General features: G+C 38.1%; 2 protein-coding genes across 2 annotated transcripts; one reads left to right on the top strand and one right to left on the bottom strand.

Moving 5' to 3' along the window:
- The first annotated feature begins 5,345 nt into the window (after positions 1 to 5,345).
- LOC6559669 (mediator of RNA polymerase II transcription subunit 15) lies at positions 5,346 to 7,517 on the top strand. Its single transcript, XM_043215584.1, has one exon. It carries the CDS (start codon positions 5,346 to 5,348, stop codon positions 7,515 to 7,517), a length of 2,172 nt encoding a protein of 723 aa, XP_043071519.1.
- An 8,967-nt stretch (positions 7,518 to 16,484) lies between these two features.
- Positions 16,485 to 18,092, bottom strand: LOC6559668 (growth arrest and DNA damage-inducible protein GADD45 alpha). Its single transcript, XM_032734445.1, has one exon. It carries the CDS (start codon positions 17,807 to 17,809, stop codon positions 17,303 to 17,305), a length of 507 nt encoding a protein of 168 aa, XP_032590336.1. The 5' UTR covers positions 17,810 to 18,092; the 3' UTR covers positions 16,485 to 17,302.
- Positions 18,093 to 20,327: the final 2,235 nt, after the last annotated feature.

The raw sequence follows: 20,327 nt of genomic DNA, 5'->3' as shown, positions 1-20,327 counted from the left end.
AGCAAATCAAACTAAAACTAAAACGAAAACAACAATTACAAATAGCATTAAATTGTGTACAATATCTGTGTGTGTTCGTATGTATGTGTGTTTTTCTGTATGAGTGTTTATTAAATATGTTCCGTTTTTAATTTCCGTATGAACAAGAAATATGCAAAGTTGGATTATTATTATTGCGATGTATTACGATGATGATGACGATTATTATTATTATTATTATTATAATTACTGTGTGTAATTAATGAAAATTAATAGAATTAAGCTAAAAAAAAAAGCGTAGACAATTAAGTATTGTAGTAGTTGCCCATAACAAGATTGAATATTGTTTAAATTTAACGGTAAAGTAAATACAGAAAATAAATGTTTTAAACAAAATGCTGTGCTAATGATTTATACCTATACGTTTAAAGGTATTAAGTGTTAAGTGAATCTAAACGTTTAATGGAACGTGCATCCATGTCAGTCTGCTTATCTGAACTGGGCTTTCAATTGAGGGGTTTAATGAAACTGGGAAAAAGTTACTCTTTACTGCAGGATGTTTGCTAGAACCACTCAAATCCGATTTCTATTTTAAATGACATTTTAGGAAAAATTGCTCTAAAGTTGAGTATGAAATTCTTTTCATAATAAACATCTTTCATTAATTTAATTATGTAGGTGCAATAGAATAAACGTAATATTTAACATTTTATAAGTACTTCTTAAAACTTAAGCTCAATTACCCCACAGTTTTAGAGTCATTGGTCTCAATTGGATGTTACGCGCGACTCGCGTCACAGTAATTGGATTTAAACCAATTAAATTGTCAAATAACCTGGAAATAACAAGAAAACAATGAAACCAAATTCGAACTCTGTAAGCCAACAGATCTGAAACAGTTGACAGATTGGACAGGTGGCGCGACAGGCGCAGTTAAAAGCGTAAATACGAAAATGCGAAAGATAATAATAAACATGTTTAATAAATGTGAAAGAGGCAGCGCGTCATTATTTACGTGTTTAGGCTGACACAAAATATCTATATATATATTACAGTGTATCTGCTGAGGTCGCACAACGCATTTGTCGAGTGCGACTTAAAGCCAATTGATGGGGCTACAGGTGAGCGTCTCTGGTCATAGACAACTCAATTCAATGTGAAACACTACTGAACTCATAGATCGCCCCAAAATCCAAGCATCACATGGCCTTAATTACTAATGCAAATTGATTTAGCGACTGTCTGCGATTGAAGTTTATTGATTGTGGCTATTAAATAAGTGCACTGAGAAAAATACACCTACAAAATTGGAGATTTACGTGCCAGTAAGCACTTTTTACGGCACTCAGAATCTCCGCCTTAAAGGCAGTTAAATGTTTCATTAAAGGTGTTAAATACACTTATAAAACTCATTCACGAATACCAATAAAATCGATAAGCATCTCTCAAATTGAAATGTACTTAATTTGTATTTAGTCTTAACAACATTTCATTTCATTATAAGCAAATAATTGAGTTTCCCGAGTTCTTTGAAAAACGAATTATACTTAGGTTTAATATAACCTGTAATATTGCTTAAATTTCGACAAATTGTATAAACAAGAGAAGAAAATGAATATATTTTTTGCGGTAGACTTCTTGGTTTTTTCTTTATTATATATCAAGTCTTCTGATCGTCGATTCAAATAATCTAATAACATAAAATTGATTTGTATATATGTATGTATATTGTTATTTACAGTGTAGCTGCTGCTGCTTCTGTACTTGTCAGGCGCTCAGTGCCTGACGTCGTGTAGGTCACTGTGCGTTGGCGCTCTAATTGATGTATTTATTTATTAATTGTTTGTACAACTGAACGTGAGACGGAACTGCGTAGATCAAAAACCAAAAAGCAGCGTAAAAGCCAAGCCGAGTTTGTGCAATTGGAGCATGCCAATTGAAAGGTGGGGAACTTCCCAATTATGTGTTGGCCAGTACGAAACGAGTTTCTTCTCAATGTTTTCCAACAAATGACGTAAATGCTACCATGGCGGTAGCCCAACACTAACAACGCTGTTTTTTTTTTATCGAAAGTTTATAAAAAGAATTTTTCGTGTATGAAAATAAAATGGCTCAAATCGGGCCCGATTTGACCTGAGCTTTGTTAAATGTATTTATTTTTAAAATCAAAGCAATGCAAAAAAATGCCGAAATTCTGAAATTACCAAAATATGATTAACAGAATGAGTATGTATAAACCCACTGCTCAAATTTACCTTTCCCGCCGTCTCCACTCATTCACAACAATAATTTAACGTAGCAAATTTCAGCTGCTGGGCTTTTTAGCCAAACAAATTTAGGAAAATCATTTTTGCTGACGACGCAATATTTAATCATTCACAAATATTCATTAACGCGCAGTTTGTGGTTGTTATGATACCCTGCACTAATTCGCAATGGGTGTAAAGGGGTATAAAACTCTAAAATATTCATATGTACATACATATGTAACGAGTGAAATACATTTCTATTTACCATTTGTTGATCAGGCTTTAGTTGTTGATCTTACTTACGTGTTGTATTTAACTGTCTACAGGGTATTTTCTAAACGTACATAAACTTGCGACTAGAGCAGGTTTGTTTGTTTTCATTGAGTTGGGCTTAACAAGAAGGGGGCTTTGGAAGGAATGGGTTTCATCATTTAATTAAATTAATTTCTGCGCAGCTGCAGCATTCAAAGTTCCGCACTGTGACGTCGGCAATGTGGACAGAAACTGGAACTTGACACTGTTTCTGATATTTAGTCTGGGTTTTTTCTTCGATATTTGCGTTATTAGTAATACATAGCTGAAGATAAAGCTCTATTGGAGCGTCACACGTGATGCGCTCAACGTGGCTCATGAATAATAAAGCGATTTCAAAAGCTTTCTTATACAAATTTCGAAATTTCTGAAATCGGTCCGGTTCAAGTAAGTTTGTTGGCCATTAGCCTTGTCACGAAATTCGCCAGAAATTATTTACATAAATTGGATGCTATATGTTGAGAGGGAGGTGTGTTGTCATTATGGTTGTTTTTGTTTTGGCCGCTTTACAAGGTTCTGCGACAGCAACAGGAAAAACATCTCAAACAGTCGCTAAAGGTGTTCCTTTAGCCTTATCGGAATGGGGTGATTTGGTTTATTTATATTGCCAGCAGACATCTTAATGAAGTGCGCTAATTAAATAAATTTTAACACCTGAACCACACATTAGCACCTGCACACATCGTACATTTGCCACACGGAGCATACACAACAATTTGAATACAGCGCCTCGTCAGCTAATAATCTGATTGACCGATAAGATATGGGGCGACGTGCACGGGATCCAGTAAGTGCTGCTCTAATTAAACGGGACGTGCCTCCGTTTCCGATTAAATATATATTCGACTTTAATGGAGCACGTGGACAACAGAAAAATTAAAATAAATTGCGAGGCAGACGGACATTGCCAAAAATAAAAGAAATAAAAACAATTGAAGGCATCTCTTCCAGGTCCAAAAAAAAAAAAAAATTAGAAAATAATAAAAAGTGTGGCGAGCATGTGACGTCGCTGTCGGCGTCAACGATGCTGTCTGCGTGACTATGGTCAGTTCGATCGAGCTAAACACATATGTATGTATCTATAAATAAATTCTATACTAGATGCTGAGCGCTTGGCAACAAGACTTTTTAAGCGTTTTGCAATCTCATTGGGAACTTATGAAATTTTCAGTTGCTGCTTGTGAAAGTAGCCCAGCGATAAATGTAAAAGGTTCGCGACTTATTTGAGTAGGTGCTATAAGTATTACAATGCCAATGCCTGTCAGCTGTTTTATATGAAAGCGTTAAGATTGACTTGGCGTCTTGTGACAATTCGGCATGTGATGAACACCGGAGTCGGTGTATGTCTCCATTAAACAGAGGGCTAAAAGTGCAATAAATATTATTATTATTATTATAGTATATATTATTATTACTTAACATCCCGCTAGTATTGCTATTTTTAACAGGTCAACAGGTCTAATTTGGTCTAGCTTGTCTTCGAATTATGTATGTAAATATTATACAGTTTTGTAAAAAATGACTTTAAGTGTTGTTTCTATTTATGTTCACACCTCTATAATAGCAAATATTATATTTATTTCAATAAAATGTAGTTAATATATAAGTATAAATAAAGCGAGCCTTCTTTTATTATGAAAGCTGCTAAGAGTCAAAAGCGTCTGTCTTAAAAACAGACTTTAACAAAAATATTACATATAAAAACCACAAAAATTTGCAATTGATTTTCACATTTTTTATGTCTGTCCATAATTTAATTTGCATAATTAATTTTTTTTTACTCATATACAATATATATATATATAAATTACTTGTACGCATTTATAAACGTTTAAATGTATGTGAGTTCAAGAAAGTCTGTGAGTTGACCATATAACGGCGCCGACTGAAATTAACTTGAATTTATTATTAAATACCGCAAATGCTGAAATGTTGTGCGCGCAACCGGTTCAGTCCTGACAGCTTGCCCCCCAGCTTGATCCCAGATGGATTCACCTCCCCTTCCTTACCGCTGACCACTGGTCAGCGTCGTGCGGGCGCGTCCAGATGGCGACTGTACACACAGTTTGGGCTAAAAATAAGCGTTCACCATATTTGGACCCTCGTCTTATTATCTGTTTTTTTTTTTTGCCAATTGATATTTTGACAAATCAAGTCAAGTCGCACTTTTAAGTAATTACCATAGTGCAAAGTGGCAACGATTATGAAGATCCTTCAGAAAAGGGACGAGTTGATAAATCGAAAGACGGTTGTGCTGAGCGGATCGAGGCAGCTGAGAGCGCTGAAAGATGCTTTTTGCCCTTCGTTTGTATTTAATTAATGCATTGTTTTTTGAATTGACAGCGAATGGGACTAAAAATAAACCACGATTGACCTTCAGCTGCCAAATAGTGAACGGAACGGGCTACATAACGGAAGAACCAACAGGAATGAGACAAGACAATTAAATGCCTGCGGTTCAGGCAAGAATTCAGAGCATGCCACCGGCAAGCAAGACTCGAACTGAGACATGAGACCTGAACCGTGAACCTAGGGTAAGAAAATATTTATTGGCGCATCCTCGATATCAAACCGGACTAAACCGGGTCAGCTCAAGGACAAGGCAACAGGCTTCAGGCATCCGGCTTGCGGTTCTTTTGCCCATCGACTATATAAGCTGCTGCCTGTGACACAGAATCGCATCAGTCTGCTTTGAACCGACGAAGTCGTAGCGAAGTTTTGGGGATTCGCTGCACCAAAAGTCCTACAAGTTGCCACATTTGAAGTAGGTCCAAAACAAAACAAAAAAAGAAAAAACCCGGTAAGATGCGTTCATTGCTGTTGCTCAGCCTGTTGGCGCTGGGCACAGACTCACACTCGATTGGCTATCGCAACAATCTGTTAGCCTATGCGCCGGCTCGGGGCGAGTTTCCCGTGCAGAGCGAACGGGCCCAGAGCTATGTACGATATTTGGACAACTCAGGCGCCGAGCGACTGCTGGCATTCACTTATCCGGAACCGCTTTTCGGCGTACGCAGCACGGAGCAAGTGAATCCACAATTGCGCAGCAGCAGCGGCGGCAGCAGTATCAGCAAGGAAAAGCAACTCCAATCACAATTTGCAAGTTTTCGAGATTGGTGCGAACAGCGCTATAATGCTTTGCGAACCGAACTGGATCGACTGCGTGCCGAGGGCCAACAGCCCTCACCGAGTATATTGGCACAGTATGAGCCGCTCGAGGAGATCATCAAGATGAACGCCTTTGAGCCGGTGCCTGGACTGACTCCGGAAGTGCAGCGAGCACGTGATGAGCATTTGCGCATCTGGTATGAGACTCGTCTGCAGGCGCTGAAAGCGGGGGCGGGACTGCCAAAAACACCACAATTACCAACTATTAAAACACAGCCCATTGCGAATATTCCGGAGATACAGCCGGAAAAGCCATTACTCAACCGGACGAAGTTACCGGCATTTTTGACTTTAATAGCACCCAAACCTGTGCAGGAGACAGATGAGGTGTTCCGCGCTCGCGAGAAGCACCTCCAGCTCTATAATGAGGCGCTGAAGAAGCTACCGCAGCCTAATCGGCCACAGGCACAAACACAGACACAGCCTCAACCACAGACAGAGCCACAGCCACAGTTGCAGCCCAAGGATCCTCAAATTCAAGAGCCTCTGAATCTGCTTCCGCTGCCCCTTCTGCCAACCGCACGGCCACAGCAACAGCCTCAGGATCCACAAAGTCAACTGCCCCTGGGGCAACTTGGCGAAGCAGAGGCCGAGCCACAACAGCAACCAGAAAGGGACACAAATACTAAACCAATTGTTCCACTGCCAGTGGCCTTCTTCCCAATCTCCGTTCCAAATCCGCAGCCCCTTCTGCCAACCGCACGGCCACAGCTACAACCTCAGGATCCACAAAGTCAGCTGCCCCTGGAACAACTTGGCGAAGCAGAGGCCGAGCCACAACAACAGCCCGAAAAAGACACAAATACTAAACCAATTGTTCCACTGCCAGTGGCCTTCTTCCCAATCTCCGTTCCAAATCCGCAGCCCCTTCTGCCAACCGCACGGCCACAGCTACAACCTCAGGATCCACAAAGTCAACTGCCCCTTGAACAATTTGGCGTAGCAGAGGCCGAGCGACAACAGCAACCAGAAAAGGACACAAATACTAAACCAATTGTTCCACTGCCAGTGCCAAACTTCCCAAGCACTATTCCACTTATATATTTACCCCAGCCAACGACAACGATCAAGGTGAACGAGCAGCAAATTCAGCAGCTCCAAAAGGATAAGCTGATGGCCGAGGATCAACTGGCTGACATCGAAGACAAGATACGCGATGAGGAACGCGAACGTGATGAGAAGCGGCAACAGGAAAAAGATCGTCTCGAGGAGCTGCGCCTGGCTGAGTTAGAGGCACAACGCGAGGAGCAGCGTATCCTGGAAGAGCAACGTCGCCTCGAAGCCGAGCGTATTTCCTTACAGCAGGCGGAGCTGCAGCGATGCCAAAACGAACGGCTCGCCGAAGCCAAGCGCCTGCAGGCTGAGCAACTGGAATTGCAGCAGCGGCTGCAAATGATCGGTCCAATTCAGACGCCCGCCGACCAGCAAATCAAACTGATTGGACAACAGCAGCCGCAGCCGCAGTTCCAGTCACAGCCACAACCTCAGACAATTACTCAGCAGCAGCAGGTGCAGAATAGCTTCATTTTGCGCATTCAGACGCCCGGTCAAACATTCACCGATGCCTTTGTGAGACAGCCGAATCCATTCCTGAAAAACTTAATACAAAATCCTCAGCTGCAGGAGCCTCAAGCGCAGGCGACACTGAAAACTATACCTTCCAGTGAACCTGCTCCCAGTGATTCAACTTCCTCGACCACTGCATTCAGTGAACTGGAGAGGGCCCGGCGTGAGCACTTCAAAGCGCATGAAATGGCACTTGAGCAGCTGCGACAGTCCAATATAATGGATGCCAAACTGATACCATAAAATGATCAATGATCAATAAGATTCCCTCCAAACATTCCACACACAATCGATTTTTTTAATTTTTGCACAGTTCACGAAAATGTAATTCCAATTCATTATATACTCGTACTCATCCACATTTACATTTACACATTCATATATTTACTCAAACTCATACTCGTACACCTGTAGCGTTAAGCCACGTTTACCCGATTATGCGTAAATCTATAAATGCATTCAGTTGAGAATCAACGCAAAAATCAAATTAAATTATCATTTGTATTTGGAGTTGGAGTTTTCATTTTGTATACCCTTGCTTTGGTTCAAGTCTCCAACTGAACTAAACTGTCAGTTGAGATATCAAATTTCAATATGATATCATCAAAATTGCTGTCCTGGAAGTCATTATCAAAAAACTAGACAGAAACTAACTAAAACTAAATGCCAGCTTATCGAAGCTTGGATCAACTTGCTAATATCTTTCAAATATGGAAATAAACGGTAGCAAAAGAAAGAATTAATCTGAACTACTTTTTGTTTTTTAAGATCTCATCACCAATAAAGTCAACAAAGTCCAATCAAATCGATAGAAGCACTCTCAGTCATCTCACACGATTTTAGATAAAATTATCTGAGTATTATTCACATTTGCTAGTGTATTAACTCTGCAGCATCCAACTATACTCTTCCATCTGGTTCCTCGTGTCGTTTGGCCGCAGACAAAGGAAGTTGTCCCAATGAACAGTTATAGAACGTTCTGATGCAAATGAATGGACTGTCGCCAGCTTGGCGCTGGCAAATTTATCGCCCGATCGCATCTAAATGCGCATATATGCGCGACTCGAGGCGTATCTGGAGCACCCAGCAGATGTATCTCATATACAATTACAATTGCGATGCGAATGCGCGAAAAAACCGCTAGATTCGCGGCAAGTGAAGTTGAATGCGAGAAGCGTATAAATTTCAAATGCTTATGCACCTACAAAATAATCGGCATCAATTAGCATATTGTATTGGGCGTACAAGCGAGCAGCTAGTGTTAACTGACCTAGCACACCATAGCGCACCGGAACGTACGGTACGGTAAAAAAATCAACCGTTAGGCTATCATTTGCGATAGGCAGGTCTGTGATTACGTGGCGTATGAGTAATCAGCGTCAAGCGTGTGCTTGTCAGCAAATGACTAATTTCAGATGTACCTCAAAAGGTTGCCATATATGGTCATAGATACCTTGGAGGAGTCTGCGGCATCCATAATTTAGAAGACGAAATAGTCTGTTATCAGTCAGTAGGAAGTGGCCATTTCCCGTCATAATAACTCGAGAGCAAAGTTCTCGCTTATACGCAATATGATTCACGGTTTATTAAATATTGGGTTACCTTTAAGGCGCCGACTAAAGTCGGAAACAAATCATCTTTTGTGAGGCACTTTTGCACTTTGATCAACAGCTGGCCGAAACTGATTAATCAAATGGCAATTTGATTGCTAATCGTTGATACTACAATTGGCTGATGCAAGAGCGTAGACATAAACAAAAAGCATATTATTTGTCTGCTGTCTGCACCCACAAATGGGGTTACGTCTGATAAGTTGGCCTTCTGGGCATATACCAAACATTGGCCATGTAAAGTGCGCAGTTCGATTACAGTTTGCCAAAATGTCAAACCATAGGTTTTTTCGTCTGTACAAGTATTTCTTATCTGCACGATAAGCTAATTCAAAATAGAAGTGCTCAACTGCCTATCTCAACTTTTAATATGAAGGCATACATTATGATCTTCATTCACTGCACTTCAGTGTTAAAATTAGAAGTATTCTAAAACTAATTAAAGACTTTAACATATCAAATTGAATTGATATTTCGATTTGCATTGATGGATTCATGCTTTGAACATGTACTGAAATTGACTAACATCGAAATACATTAAGTTGATATATTTAATGAATAATTATATTTTAATGCCACTCATCAAACAAACACCTGAACCAAATAATACTTAATAATTCAAGAATATAATCACATAAACTAATGAATATTTATAATTTGGACTGAATTTTAAAATGGATTTTTGAATGAATCAAATTTTAATGTTATAATTCTTTCGCAAGAATCAAGAGATCCATAACGTATTTCACAAGCCCACTTAATATTAGCCATAAAAGCCAACGACGTTCTGGTGGTTCCCCACGATTTTGGTGCGACTTCAACTCAGCGCAGTAAACAATACTGTTTTTCCTTGGAACTGCGACTTTTGATAAGGTGTATATTTATATACATTTATTTTCCATATATGTATGTATGCACAACATACGACTGATACAAATTTTCCGTGATTTGTTATTGTTATTGCGCTCTTGTTTGCTTGGCTATTTATGCAGAAAACATTTACTTGCCATTTGCTAATTATAACTTTGCGCCAAAGCTATTTTTATACCTATCTAGTTTATTTTTGTACAATCCTCAGAGGCAACGCCAACAAAATAATTATTTTTGTCGCATTCTTAATGTGATTTCTGCAAATGCAAAAGCTGCCGTTGCTAACCCCAAGCCCCACCAAGTTGCAGGTAAATATTGTGTAGATAAGATTGAGAAAGTGGGTTTCTGTAGTATGTATGTATGTATATAATTGCGCCCTGAAGTTGTTTTTAGCATGCTTGAACTTGGGTGTGAGACATAAGCAGTACAATAACTGATAAGATAGAAGGGCAATAGTCAGCTGGGGTTGTCTGGCTTTTCGCAGAAAGCATTTGTTATACCATTAACGTGAAATGTGTTGTAAAATACTCAGTCTTAAATATAGCACATTGGGTTGTAAAAATAGACATCGATTGGGGTCTGCAAACTTCTTCCCAGAAGCCAAATATTATCAGAAAATATTACTCATTTTACAGACAAGTGCAAGAATATTGAGTCTTGTCTCTAGAATTGGGCACTTAGCCCATAGTCACATTTATAATTCCTGTATGATTATTGGAATTGTTATTGATTATGTTTAGGTATTATATAGATATAATGGTAAAAAAAAAAATTTGTTGCCAGGCCATAAAAAATGCACACGTTTAGACCTAAAACATATGCCCAAAAACGTGATATGCCAGTTAGGTACACGCTTTTATCACGTTTATGATACGCTTAATTAATGACAATCATTTTTGGTACAGTTGTTGATTTATTTCTAAGCATATATCAAAATCAAGCATTAGATACATATATTCTGTATGAGGTGATGAATGTATATATAAAGAGATTCACATAACATTCTGACCCTAGGAAACGAATCTATTGATAACATCGAAGATGATTTGTCAAACGATGATAAGTCGTCTAGAGTTATTTAAAATATTTATATGTAACCAAATTCCCGCAGTACAATTATGCTACAACATATTTTTTCACACACGTATAATGAATAAATATGTACATACATAATAAATACATATATGTGTATGTATTTACAAGCAAACGCGTGGTTGATGATTGTGATATAATAGTTTGACGTCATGGGTTTGCTTTCGTCATAACCTTTGAAGCAGCATGTTTTGTATTCGAAATTCCTCTATAAATTTATAGACTTATAATTGTATCAATAGCAATTTGAAAACCATGTGTGTAGTCTGTGTGGTTCCCCAATGAACGTGAAGAAATGCGATTAAATGTATTAGTACTAATTGTATACGTATTATTTATTGCATTTCGGTCATATTTACTGCAGGAAAATACCGAAATCCGCCCACATGTGTGCCCACAGTAGAAGTAAATGTATTTGTATAAGAGTGTGTATAAGATACATATTTTGCAGCTTCGCAATGGGATTCATTAAACAAAATCGGTATTACTTTATTAAGCAAGCAGTTAATAAATTAATCGTTAACGTTCGTTTGTAAATACTGCTGTAAAATCTTATTAATATCCCGCGTAATACCAAAAGGGAACACGAACGCTGAGGATGAGCTGCGATTTGCAGTGGGGATAAGCAAGCAATTGAATTTGACTTACGTGAGAAAGTTTTATGACATTGACGCAGTTTGGCTGCAGCAGGCCAGCCGTCCTGCCAGTGGGTGGCTGAGTGGCTTGGATGGCCTGGGTGGTTCAACTTGCATAACGGTAAACGGCCACACGCTGCGTATGCGCAACGATTTACGTAAGCAAGAAGCAATGGCGGCATGTACACAATCCTGCCATTGTACAGGAATGTTATAAGACATTTATGTGTGTATACAAATACATTACATATGTATGTATGTCTGCCGCTCGATCAATAACAATAATAAAAAACGTAAGCTGAACGGTGCTTTTACTGTTGCATATTGCTCGTGCAAAACGTGCTCAGACATGTCGCGAACAGGTGACGCCCCGCTCCCAGCACAAACCTTGAGATCGACAACCTCCTCCCCAGAAAGCTGCGTATTCGTATATGTATTTCAACGTCGCTTATCGCCACAACGCGACCAAACTCAAAGTTTCATTCTCCGTCTGCCGGCACGCGCTACAAAACAAAAAAAAGAGAGCGAATCGAGATAACGATGCTTTTTGTTATCAGCATTTGGCGTTACTCTGCACTTCTTGTGAAATTCAACGCCGTCATGTTAACTGGCGCCGCCTCTAAAAGTGCCACGAACGAACAATTGAAATCAATGCTGACAATTAAATACAACTAGCTTAGTGGTGTGCCTGCTTGAATCAGAAATACCCTATAATAATTACTGACATTCTTTTTTTAATTTTTAGATATATTTAAAAAAAAAAAATTTGATTACATATAAAAATATACATTTTATTACTACTTAATTATGAATATAGCTGGCTGTTTTTATATATACTATATATGAATTATTAATAGTGTGGGAGTACTTTTTTTAAACCCAACTAATTACTTTTTTTTTTAATTTAAGGCTAATTGAAACCATAATTTACTGATATGATCATGAGTTACATCTGTTATAAAATTTATGGGTTTTATTTTTTTTAAATAATTATGATTAGAAGTAAACGTTTAAAAAAGTCAATTACTCAAATAAAACGATTGTAAATTTTTTATTGCTTTGTAATCACATCTAGAGGTTTTATGCACAAACGCTTCCTCGACCTGTTAAATATTATTACTGGGCATACCCGTTGCACTAGCAATTTGTACGAGGTATTGGGTATAAATATTAAATAGTAGAGCACGAGTCAGACAGCAGACAGCAAATGATTTTTATTATGTACACACACAATTTCACAACTATAAGCGTGGTGTTAATTTGACTTTTATTTGGGCTTACTTTGTATCCACTATTCAGTTAGCGCAAGGGTTTGTACCAATGATTTTGGAAAATTGCGAACCACAGGTGCAATTGCGTTTTACGATTTATAAATGGCGCATTGATAATATGAATACACCAAAAATAGCATTTGCACAAGTGTCTACTGTATTCGAACACGTATTTAGTTTTATCGGTCGCAACTATACTATTATCTATTTATCTAACTAACTCTATCTGTATTTATCTAAGATGTGCGCGGTGCGCATTTAACTCAAGCTGGAATGTGTAAATTTATTAAGTTGGCTGTTTGAATGCAGGTCGAAACCCAAATACAAATGTATCTCAATTGTTTACAAAAGGAGAGATGTGCTTTGCTCTCCACACATGCCACATTCCGTTTGTTAGATCTTGAGCAATTTCACCAGTTGAACAAATTGCACAGTTCGACAAAAGTATTAGGATAAAAGCACCAACCAATTCTCTTATCGAATTCTGCAAACTCATAATCATTTGGCAATGTGGGAAACGGGTTGAGCTACATTATTTGTTTAGCTAATTTAATGAGGGTCAGCTCGATTCTCAACTGCTTATGTTTATTATTAAATGTGATTTGTTTGATTGGGCTTCCACAGAATTTTGAATTTTATTTGTTTACTTCGCACGTGTTGCACATATTTTGGATTCTTTTAAATATTTCAAAATCAACAGGAATTTTTCCAAAATTTGCTTAAGCAACGCAAGCATGATAAAAGGTAACATTTACATTGGTTTATTGTAGCTGTTAACTGTGTTAACAAAGCAAATCAGCTGTAAAAGACGAAATTCATTAAAATTTACTTTGGTGTGAGAGAAAGAAATAAAGACAGAGATAGAGTGAGAGAGAGAGAGAGAGAGGAATAAATGCATATATATATATATATATATATATATAGACAGTGTAAATTGAAAACGCATTACTTAACGTTTATTCTGCAATTCACGATTCTACACGCTTATTTATTTGATAATTACGAAAAAGAATTATAAATATAGAATGGCAGCAAATGAGGGCATCTTCGTAAATATTTGATATACTGATTGCCGGTATTATTTAATTATATTATTTGTTGGAAATTCCCCAGTTTTGTATTTTCCTTTTGTGTAGTCTATGCTTTGATCAATGTGTGCTTTCCCTTATGTAATGTTTAGATGTGTCTGTGTGTGTGTGTGTTTGTTTGTTACAAAACTGGTTGAAAGCTTTTCATTCACAACAATTCCGCTCGCGTGTTTCTGCCAATATTGCTGCGAGTCTCGTGTCTATTGCGCAGCTTTGAGTCTCTCTCTCTCAGCTATTGAGCAGCGCGGACAGGTTCAACGGTTCAACACATTTAACTAACTATAATAGTCAACAATTCGAAATATGCGTGCTAGCCAAATTATGTATATTGCAACAACCACAACAGTATTTGATAAATTGTGGAAATTTTGGCATTTATCAGTGCTTGACACAAAACAGTTCAATTAATACTAGATAGACATTCAGATAATATACGTAAATACTTTTCGAAAATTAATGGTTTTTTCTGCACATATGTGGACCATATATACGGCAAATATAATTAAGTAAATATGAATGTATGAAAGCAGGTCAGTTTTAACTGCTGAAAGTAAAGCCCTGTTATCACTTTGAAAATTCAATAGAAATTCCCAGAGTTCTTACACACGTTCTAGCAAGCGTATAATCCATATTTGAGAGAACTCAAAACACTGATAAGTCGGTGCTTTTTATTGTTATTGTTTTATAGTTGTTGTTATTATGGGGAAAACGACAATAATTTGATTCAAACGAAGCTTGTACGCAAATAATATAATAATATTTATGTATACAAGTAAAAACATGTTTGCCCGCTGAATTGGAATTGCGATTTAGAATTAACAGTAAATAAATACTCAAATTAAACTCGCACTAGTTGCGTTTAAGTTATTACTTGATTCAATTGACTTACACTGGACAAGCTCAATAAAGCTACCAATTTTTGTTAGGTGGGAAGGGGAATTTTAGTGTCCGCCTGGCAATTAGCGTGTTTTCATGGCAGTCATATAAGTTGCTGCTTGCATCGATATTGGGTGGGCAACATCATTGAGCCAGCACAGCTGAGCGATTTCAAAGGTTGTCGCACAGCAAACTATTTGGCTAGATCGGTTGACAACAGGTAACTGGTTAACGGGTATTTCATTCAGTATGCGACATGAGAGTATGCTAATTTTGGAGCTAGCACCAAATAGTCACAGCTTTATTCGATATGAATCATTGCCTTCAGCAACCTCACCATTGGCGTTGAAGTTTGCACTCGGTCTCTTTGGGGCGATTCCGGTCGTTCGCCTTGGCAGACGACAAAGGGGCGCCCCAAGCATCGAGCTTGAGTCTAAAGTCTCCAAAGTCGGCATCTTGCGAGTCACGCTTTATGATATGCGCAAACAGTGAAACAATTCAGATAAATGTGAACTACCCGACAATTTCTCATAGCCCACATTTGCATAGGCCATGCCCACCTGGGGAATCGGATTTCCCCCATATATATGGCTATGCCAATTTCAGCTGTTCAATGAATATGACAATATTATTCTATGATAGTACGTAACGAGATTTTCTGTAGAAATTGAACAAAAGGCATAATATCATTTGTTCCATGTTGAGCCAACTGAGCAAATACTAATTTAGGCTAATTAATTTTCTAAGGATTAGAAATTGTATGACAATTCTGCTAACGCTTAACTCAAATAATTGCACAATTATTTGTTTTATAATTATTCAATCACTTAGTGTTACAATTGTAATAATTAACAAGCAAGTGCAATCCGTAAGCTTTATAACTTTTCTTTTAAATGCGAATCGTCAGTTGACGTCAAGGAGTTCGTAATTTGCTAAAAAAAAAAAGTTCTCAATAATTAAATAAATAAGCTTGACTTTAAAAATTTAAAAACACAAATATATATATATATATATATATAAATAAAAATATTATACAATAAAGTTATGTTGAAGTTCAAATTAAATTAATTGATAAAATATACCTAAATGAAATCAGTCTAGCGCCAATATCAGAACGATTGTGCAAAGCTCGGTTTGAAGCAATTAGCATGATTGACCTTTTAAATATGAATGCTACCCTAACAAATTATTATCAGTCTAAACTGTCCTTTGTTGTCTGCTTGTGAGTGTTTTTTTTCTAACATTTTGACTAGCACGTTCTTAGCTGTTGCCTCTTAGCCTAACTGACCTACACAAACCTATTTAGAGCGTCTGATGGAATTTTCTATGGAGCTCTGCAAACAAATTTTTCCATGTTGCAGTGCACGATGTCGCACTGTCTGACTGTCTGGCATTGATTATATTAACATCTGGCTGAAACGTGCCGTTGTTCATGACAGGCGACTGGTTAAATGGCTTGGCAACTTTGTCGGGTTCGCTGGGAGAGTTTTGACTTGCTTATTGCGAGTTTATTGCCTCGATTGCAGTCATATGTATGTATGAGTCAATATAATTGATAAGAACGCGCCTTCATTGACGATTCACTGGGGGAATACCGCAGCAGAAGTGCCTCATAGATTGATGACATTTTATTGGACTTATATCCAGTTTTAAGGTATTCAAATGTAAGTCATTTGACGTCAGGACGCTCGTCACTCGGCGGAAGTTAATTTGCTGTAGAATTAAAGCGCTGAAAAATTTGTCAATGATAAAACATGAGAATTTGGGTTTTTTTTTAAGGTTTTTTTTATTAGTTTTTTTTTTTTCAAAAAATTCTTTTTTTAATTTTTATGCTTAAAATTAAATAACATTTTTTTGGTTGTGATGTGTTACAATAGCTGCCGGTTATATGAAAAGCTAACATAACAAAACTTTAATTTTTAAATACAAATTGCAATTTTTGATTTTAATTTTTCTTTTTCATATAATTAACAATAACAATTTACTGCATATATCTGTGATGTGAACAAAATAATCGCCATTATCAATAATTTGCCTCATAAAAAAAAATATAGCCTGCAGCTGGTCACGCGGTTAAGCGTGTCTCTGTGTTGGTGTGCGTGTGTTGTGTGTCTCTGGTTATGAAATTGTTGCCAGATCGAAGAGAGAGGGAGAGACGAAGAGAGTGCATGCACTTCCGCAGGCAGGCTGTTGTTGTTGTTGTTTGCTGCAAGTTCTATTTTACATTCTCGTCTCCAACGAAGGTCATCGTATTTCTCCCTCTCTCTCTCTCTCTCTCTAAACCAGAGTAATTGGCCATCTGCTTTCACTGCTGCTGCTGCTGCTCCTCCTTCTCCTCCTTCTCCTCCTTTGTATATACAGTTATACACATATACTCTGAATGTATATGTTTGTTTGAAATATAAATATATATATGTATATATTTATATATATGTAATTGGGCTGTGCCCTAACGTCGGTTTCCGCAGAACTCTCCAAACGTTCGGGTGCATCAACCATCTGTTGGTTGTTGTTTTGTTCAATTTAAACCAAGTGTTGCCCCACTGTGCCGGGCTGTTCAACTTAACGTCTGTCTCGCACTCTCGCCTACACCGCTGGCAACTGGACAATGGGCTGCTGCGTGGCATCCCAGTGGACCTCGCAGTAGTCGACCAGTTGATTCTCGGCCTTATTCAGCTGCTCCTCGCTCTGCTCGCCGCCCCAGGTCTTCTGCACCAGGCAGCACGACTCGACGCTCTCATGACCCAGAATGCGGCTCAGCTTGGTGGCATCGTCGACTTTAATCACATAGATGTCGTTCTCATAGCAGAACGCCTCCAGGAGCACCTCGTGCATGTGAGTGGCCGAATCACCAGCCTTGGGCTCCGCCATCAGGCAGAAGAGCGAACCCTCCGGCGACTTGGAGAGCACATTGATTGCGTCAGAGAGGCCGACAATTACACGAGATTCGGATTGGGCTCGCAGCAGAGCCGTCTTAACTATACGTCCAATGGGCATAGCGCACTCGGCCAGCTCCATATCCAGTTCCATTTCTAGGTTGTGGTAGTGTTGTTGTGTGAAGTGATGCATGTTGACTGATTCCTCTATGACCATTTTGGATTTGTTAATTTCTGTGCTTATCACTTGATCTTGAGCTATTTTCGTAGCTTTGGTTGACACTTTTATTGTTTGCTTTTCGTACACTTTTTGCACTGCTTTGTTATTGTTTGTTCTTGATTTTGTTTGTCTTCAGTTAATATATCTTGTTTTTATCTTTTTTTTTTGGCAATTTGCGCTCTATTAACTTTTGCTTATGAAATTCTTTTCACGTTTCACGTTGAAATCCGTTCAACCGTATTGCTCTGTGCTTGTTTCAATTTTGATTTTCAATTTCACAATGAATACCACTCAGTGTGGATCCAGCGCTTTTATAGCTGCCCGCTCGTCGCCAGCGAATTTCATAAGAAGAGCGCGCGATTTTGCTTGCGCTCTCTGCGGCTAAAGCTTTCGGGGGGCCTGCTCACGCAACAGTTGTCAGAGACAGAGGCCAGCCGGCGTAGAAGCCAAAGCCAAGCAAAACTCTCACTCTCTAATTTGCTCTCCCTCTCTCGCTCTCTCGCTCTCTCTCTCTCTCTCTCTCTCTCTCTCCAGCTGAGTGTGTGTGTGCTTTTTTTCCAAGTAATACTCGCTTTATATCTCCGTCAGCAACTTTTCTTCTTCTCTTTTTTATGCCTTTTTTTGGTTAGTGTCCAAAGATTTCCGTTAATTTGATCGATTAGCAATCTTATTTATTTTTTTCAGCTTACCGCCTCCTTCTGCGTTCGAATTTGACTTTTGATATAAGATGCTTTTCGACTTTCGAGTTCATTTCAATGACGCTCTCAGAAACACATTGTTTAATACTGCTCAGGTTAAATGTTTTATTCTCAGCCACTTGATGATTTGATTCAACATTTCATTGAAATTTATAAATTGTCATTAAATTTCCATTAAAATTGGTTTTGTCACAAATTTTCTGTCAAATTGAACACTTAAATGCCAAATTGAACCAATTAATAATGTACTAAATTATGTTTTTCTGGTTTTTAACAATTTTCGCTAATCGCTTTTCACGCGAACTCAACGGATTTCGGGGTAACCATCTCGCTGTTGGTCATGCACTTGGGTGTATGCCAAAACGGTCAGCGGGTCGTGGAAGTGATTCAAAACACATAATATATATGAGCAGATATGCATGTATGTGTTGCCAAGCAATCACTCATGACCACAGTGACTGACGTCAAAGAAGCACCAAGAAAGCGGTGCGTATACTTGATGTCGTCGCGAATGTGTCCCTCTGTGCGTCGTATTATTGTTTAATTAATGAGCGTGCCGAGCGTGCGGCCGACAGACATACGTGAAATTGAATACAAGTTTGTTATTGTTTTCACTCGAAAATTAGTGAATGAAACCGTTGACACTCTGGGGGGCGCATACAATTTTGGAACGATGCCAAAATGCAAGCAAAGAGCAAATAAAAAATAAAAATAAAATAAAGATGCTTTTAAATAAACTATGATGATTCAATAAACTGGATGATTATGCATTTGATAATCAAGTGCAGATATATGTACATATGCACAAGCCAGTTTCAGCCAGGAACTATCAAATTTAGCATTGTTCTCGGTAATTCACCTAATTGAAGTCATGATGGTCAATCTGCTTTTTTCGATTTAGCAAATACGCAGTTGCTGATGGAAGGGTTCAACTACCGCGCATATTTTCAGATTACTAATGCACTTTTTTCATGAATTATTTTTGACATTTTCGATTCGCCAGCATATTTGTTTTTTTTTTTTTTTTTGTCTTGTTGACAAAGGGTGAAGAGTATTATATTTGTTATTAAGGTAGAATAACAAGCTTAAAAAGTTGCCACCTGCTCAGAGGCACGTACATTAAAACAGAAATATGTTTAACTGCAGAAATACATATGTAAGTACAAATACAATGTTTTTGTTATATTTGTTCCGAGGGGATTGTACGTGAGGGGTTTGGTAGCAGATTGGGGTGGATGTACTGATTGCTCATGACACACTTTATCGACCCGGCTTCTTTCCGTAATACGATCTGATCTCGACCACAAAAACCGATGGAACTTATGGAACAAATCATACTGCACATTGCAATCAGAGACAATTATGAGTAACAATTTGAGCAAAAATAAACAAGAAATTAAATCAAAATCCGTTCCCACAGTAAAAAGCAAATGTATTTCACACCAATGAGGAAAACGTTGACGAGTTAAATGAACTTCTTGGAAAAAAGTGTAATATGATTTGTAATTTTCATATGCACAATTTGTGAAAAATAAAATCAATGAACTCTCCTCTTCAAAAAAAAAAAGAAAGAAAACAGCTAGAAATTCTCTAATCGTGAGAAATCGACTAGGTGATACCCTTAACACAGTTGTAAATAAATGCAATATATTGAATTGGTTAAGAGTGGTTTCCCATCCCATCGTGATGAAATGTTTATATATAATTTTAAAACTTATGGGGTCTATCGATGAACTTGATCTGGGTGTGGCTTACGAGGACTTATATGCCAAAATTAAAGTCTCTAGCACTTAATGTCTTTGAGGTCGATGCGCTCA

Source organism: Drosophila grimshawi, unplaced genomic scaffold (assembly GCF_018153295.1).
Source record: "Drosophila grimshawi isolate 15287-2541.00 unplaced genomic scaffold, ASM1815329v1 contig_1367, whole genome shotgun sequence".
Lineage (NCBI taxonomy): Eukaryota > Metazoa > Arthropoda > Insecta > Diptera > Drosophilidae > Drosophila > Drosophila grimshawi.
Note: the sequence above shows the minus strand (reverse complement) of the source record. Positions and strands in the feature narration are given on the sequence as shown.

Coding starts and splice junctions, on each gene's coding strand:
- LOC6559669 (XM_043215584.1), top strand. CDS start 5,346: ATGCGTTCATTGCTGTTGCTCAGCCTGTTGGCGCTGGGCACAGACTCA.
- LOC6559668 (XM_032734445.1), bottom strand. CDS start 17,809: ATGGTCATAGAGGAATCAGTCAACATGCATCACTTCACACAACAACAC.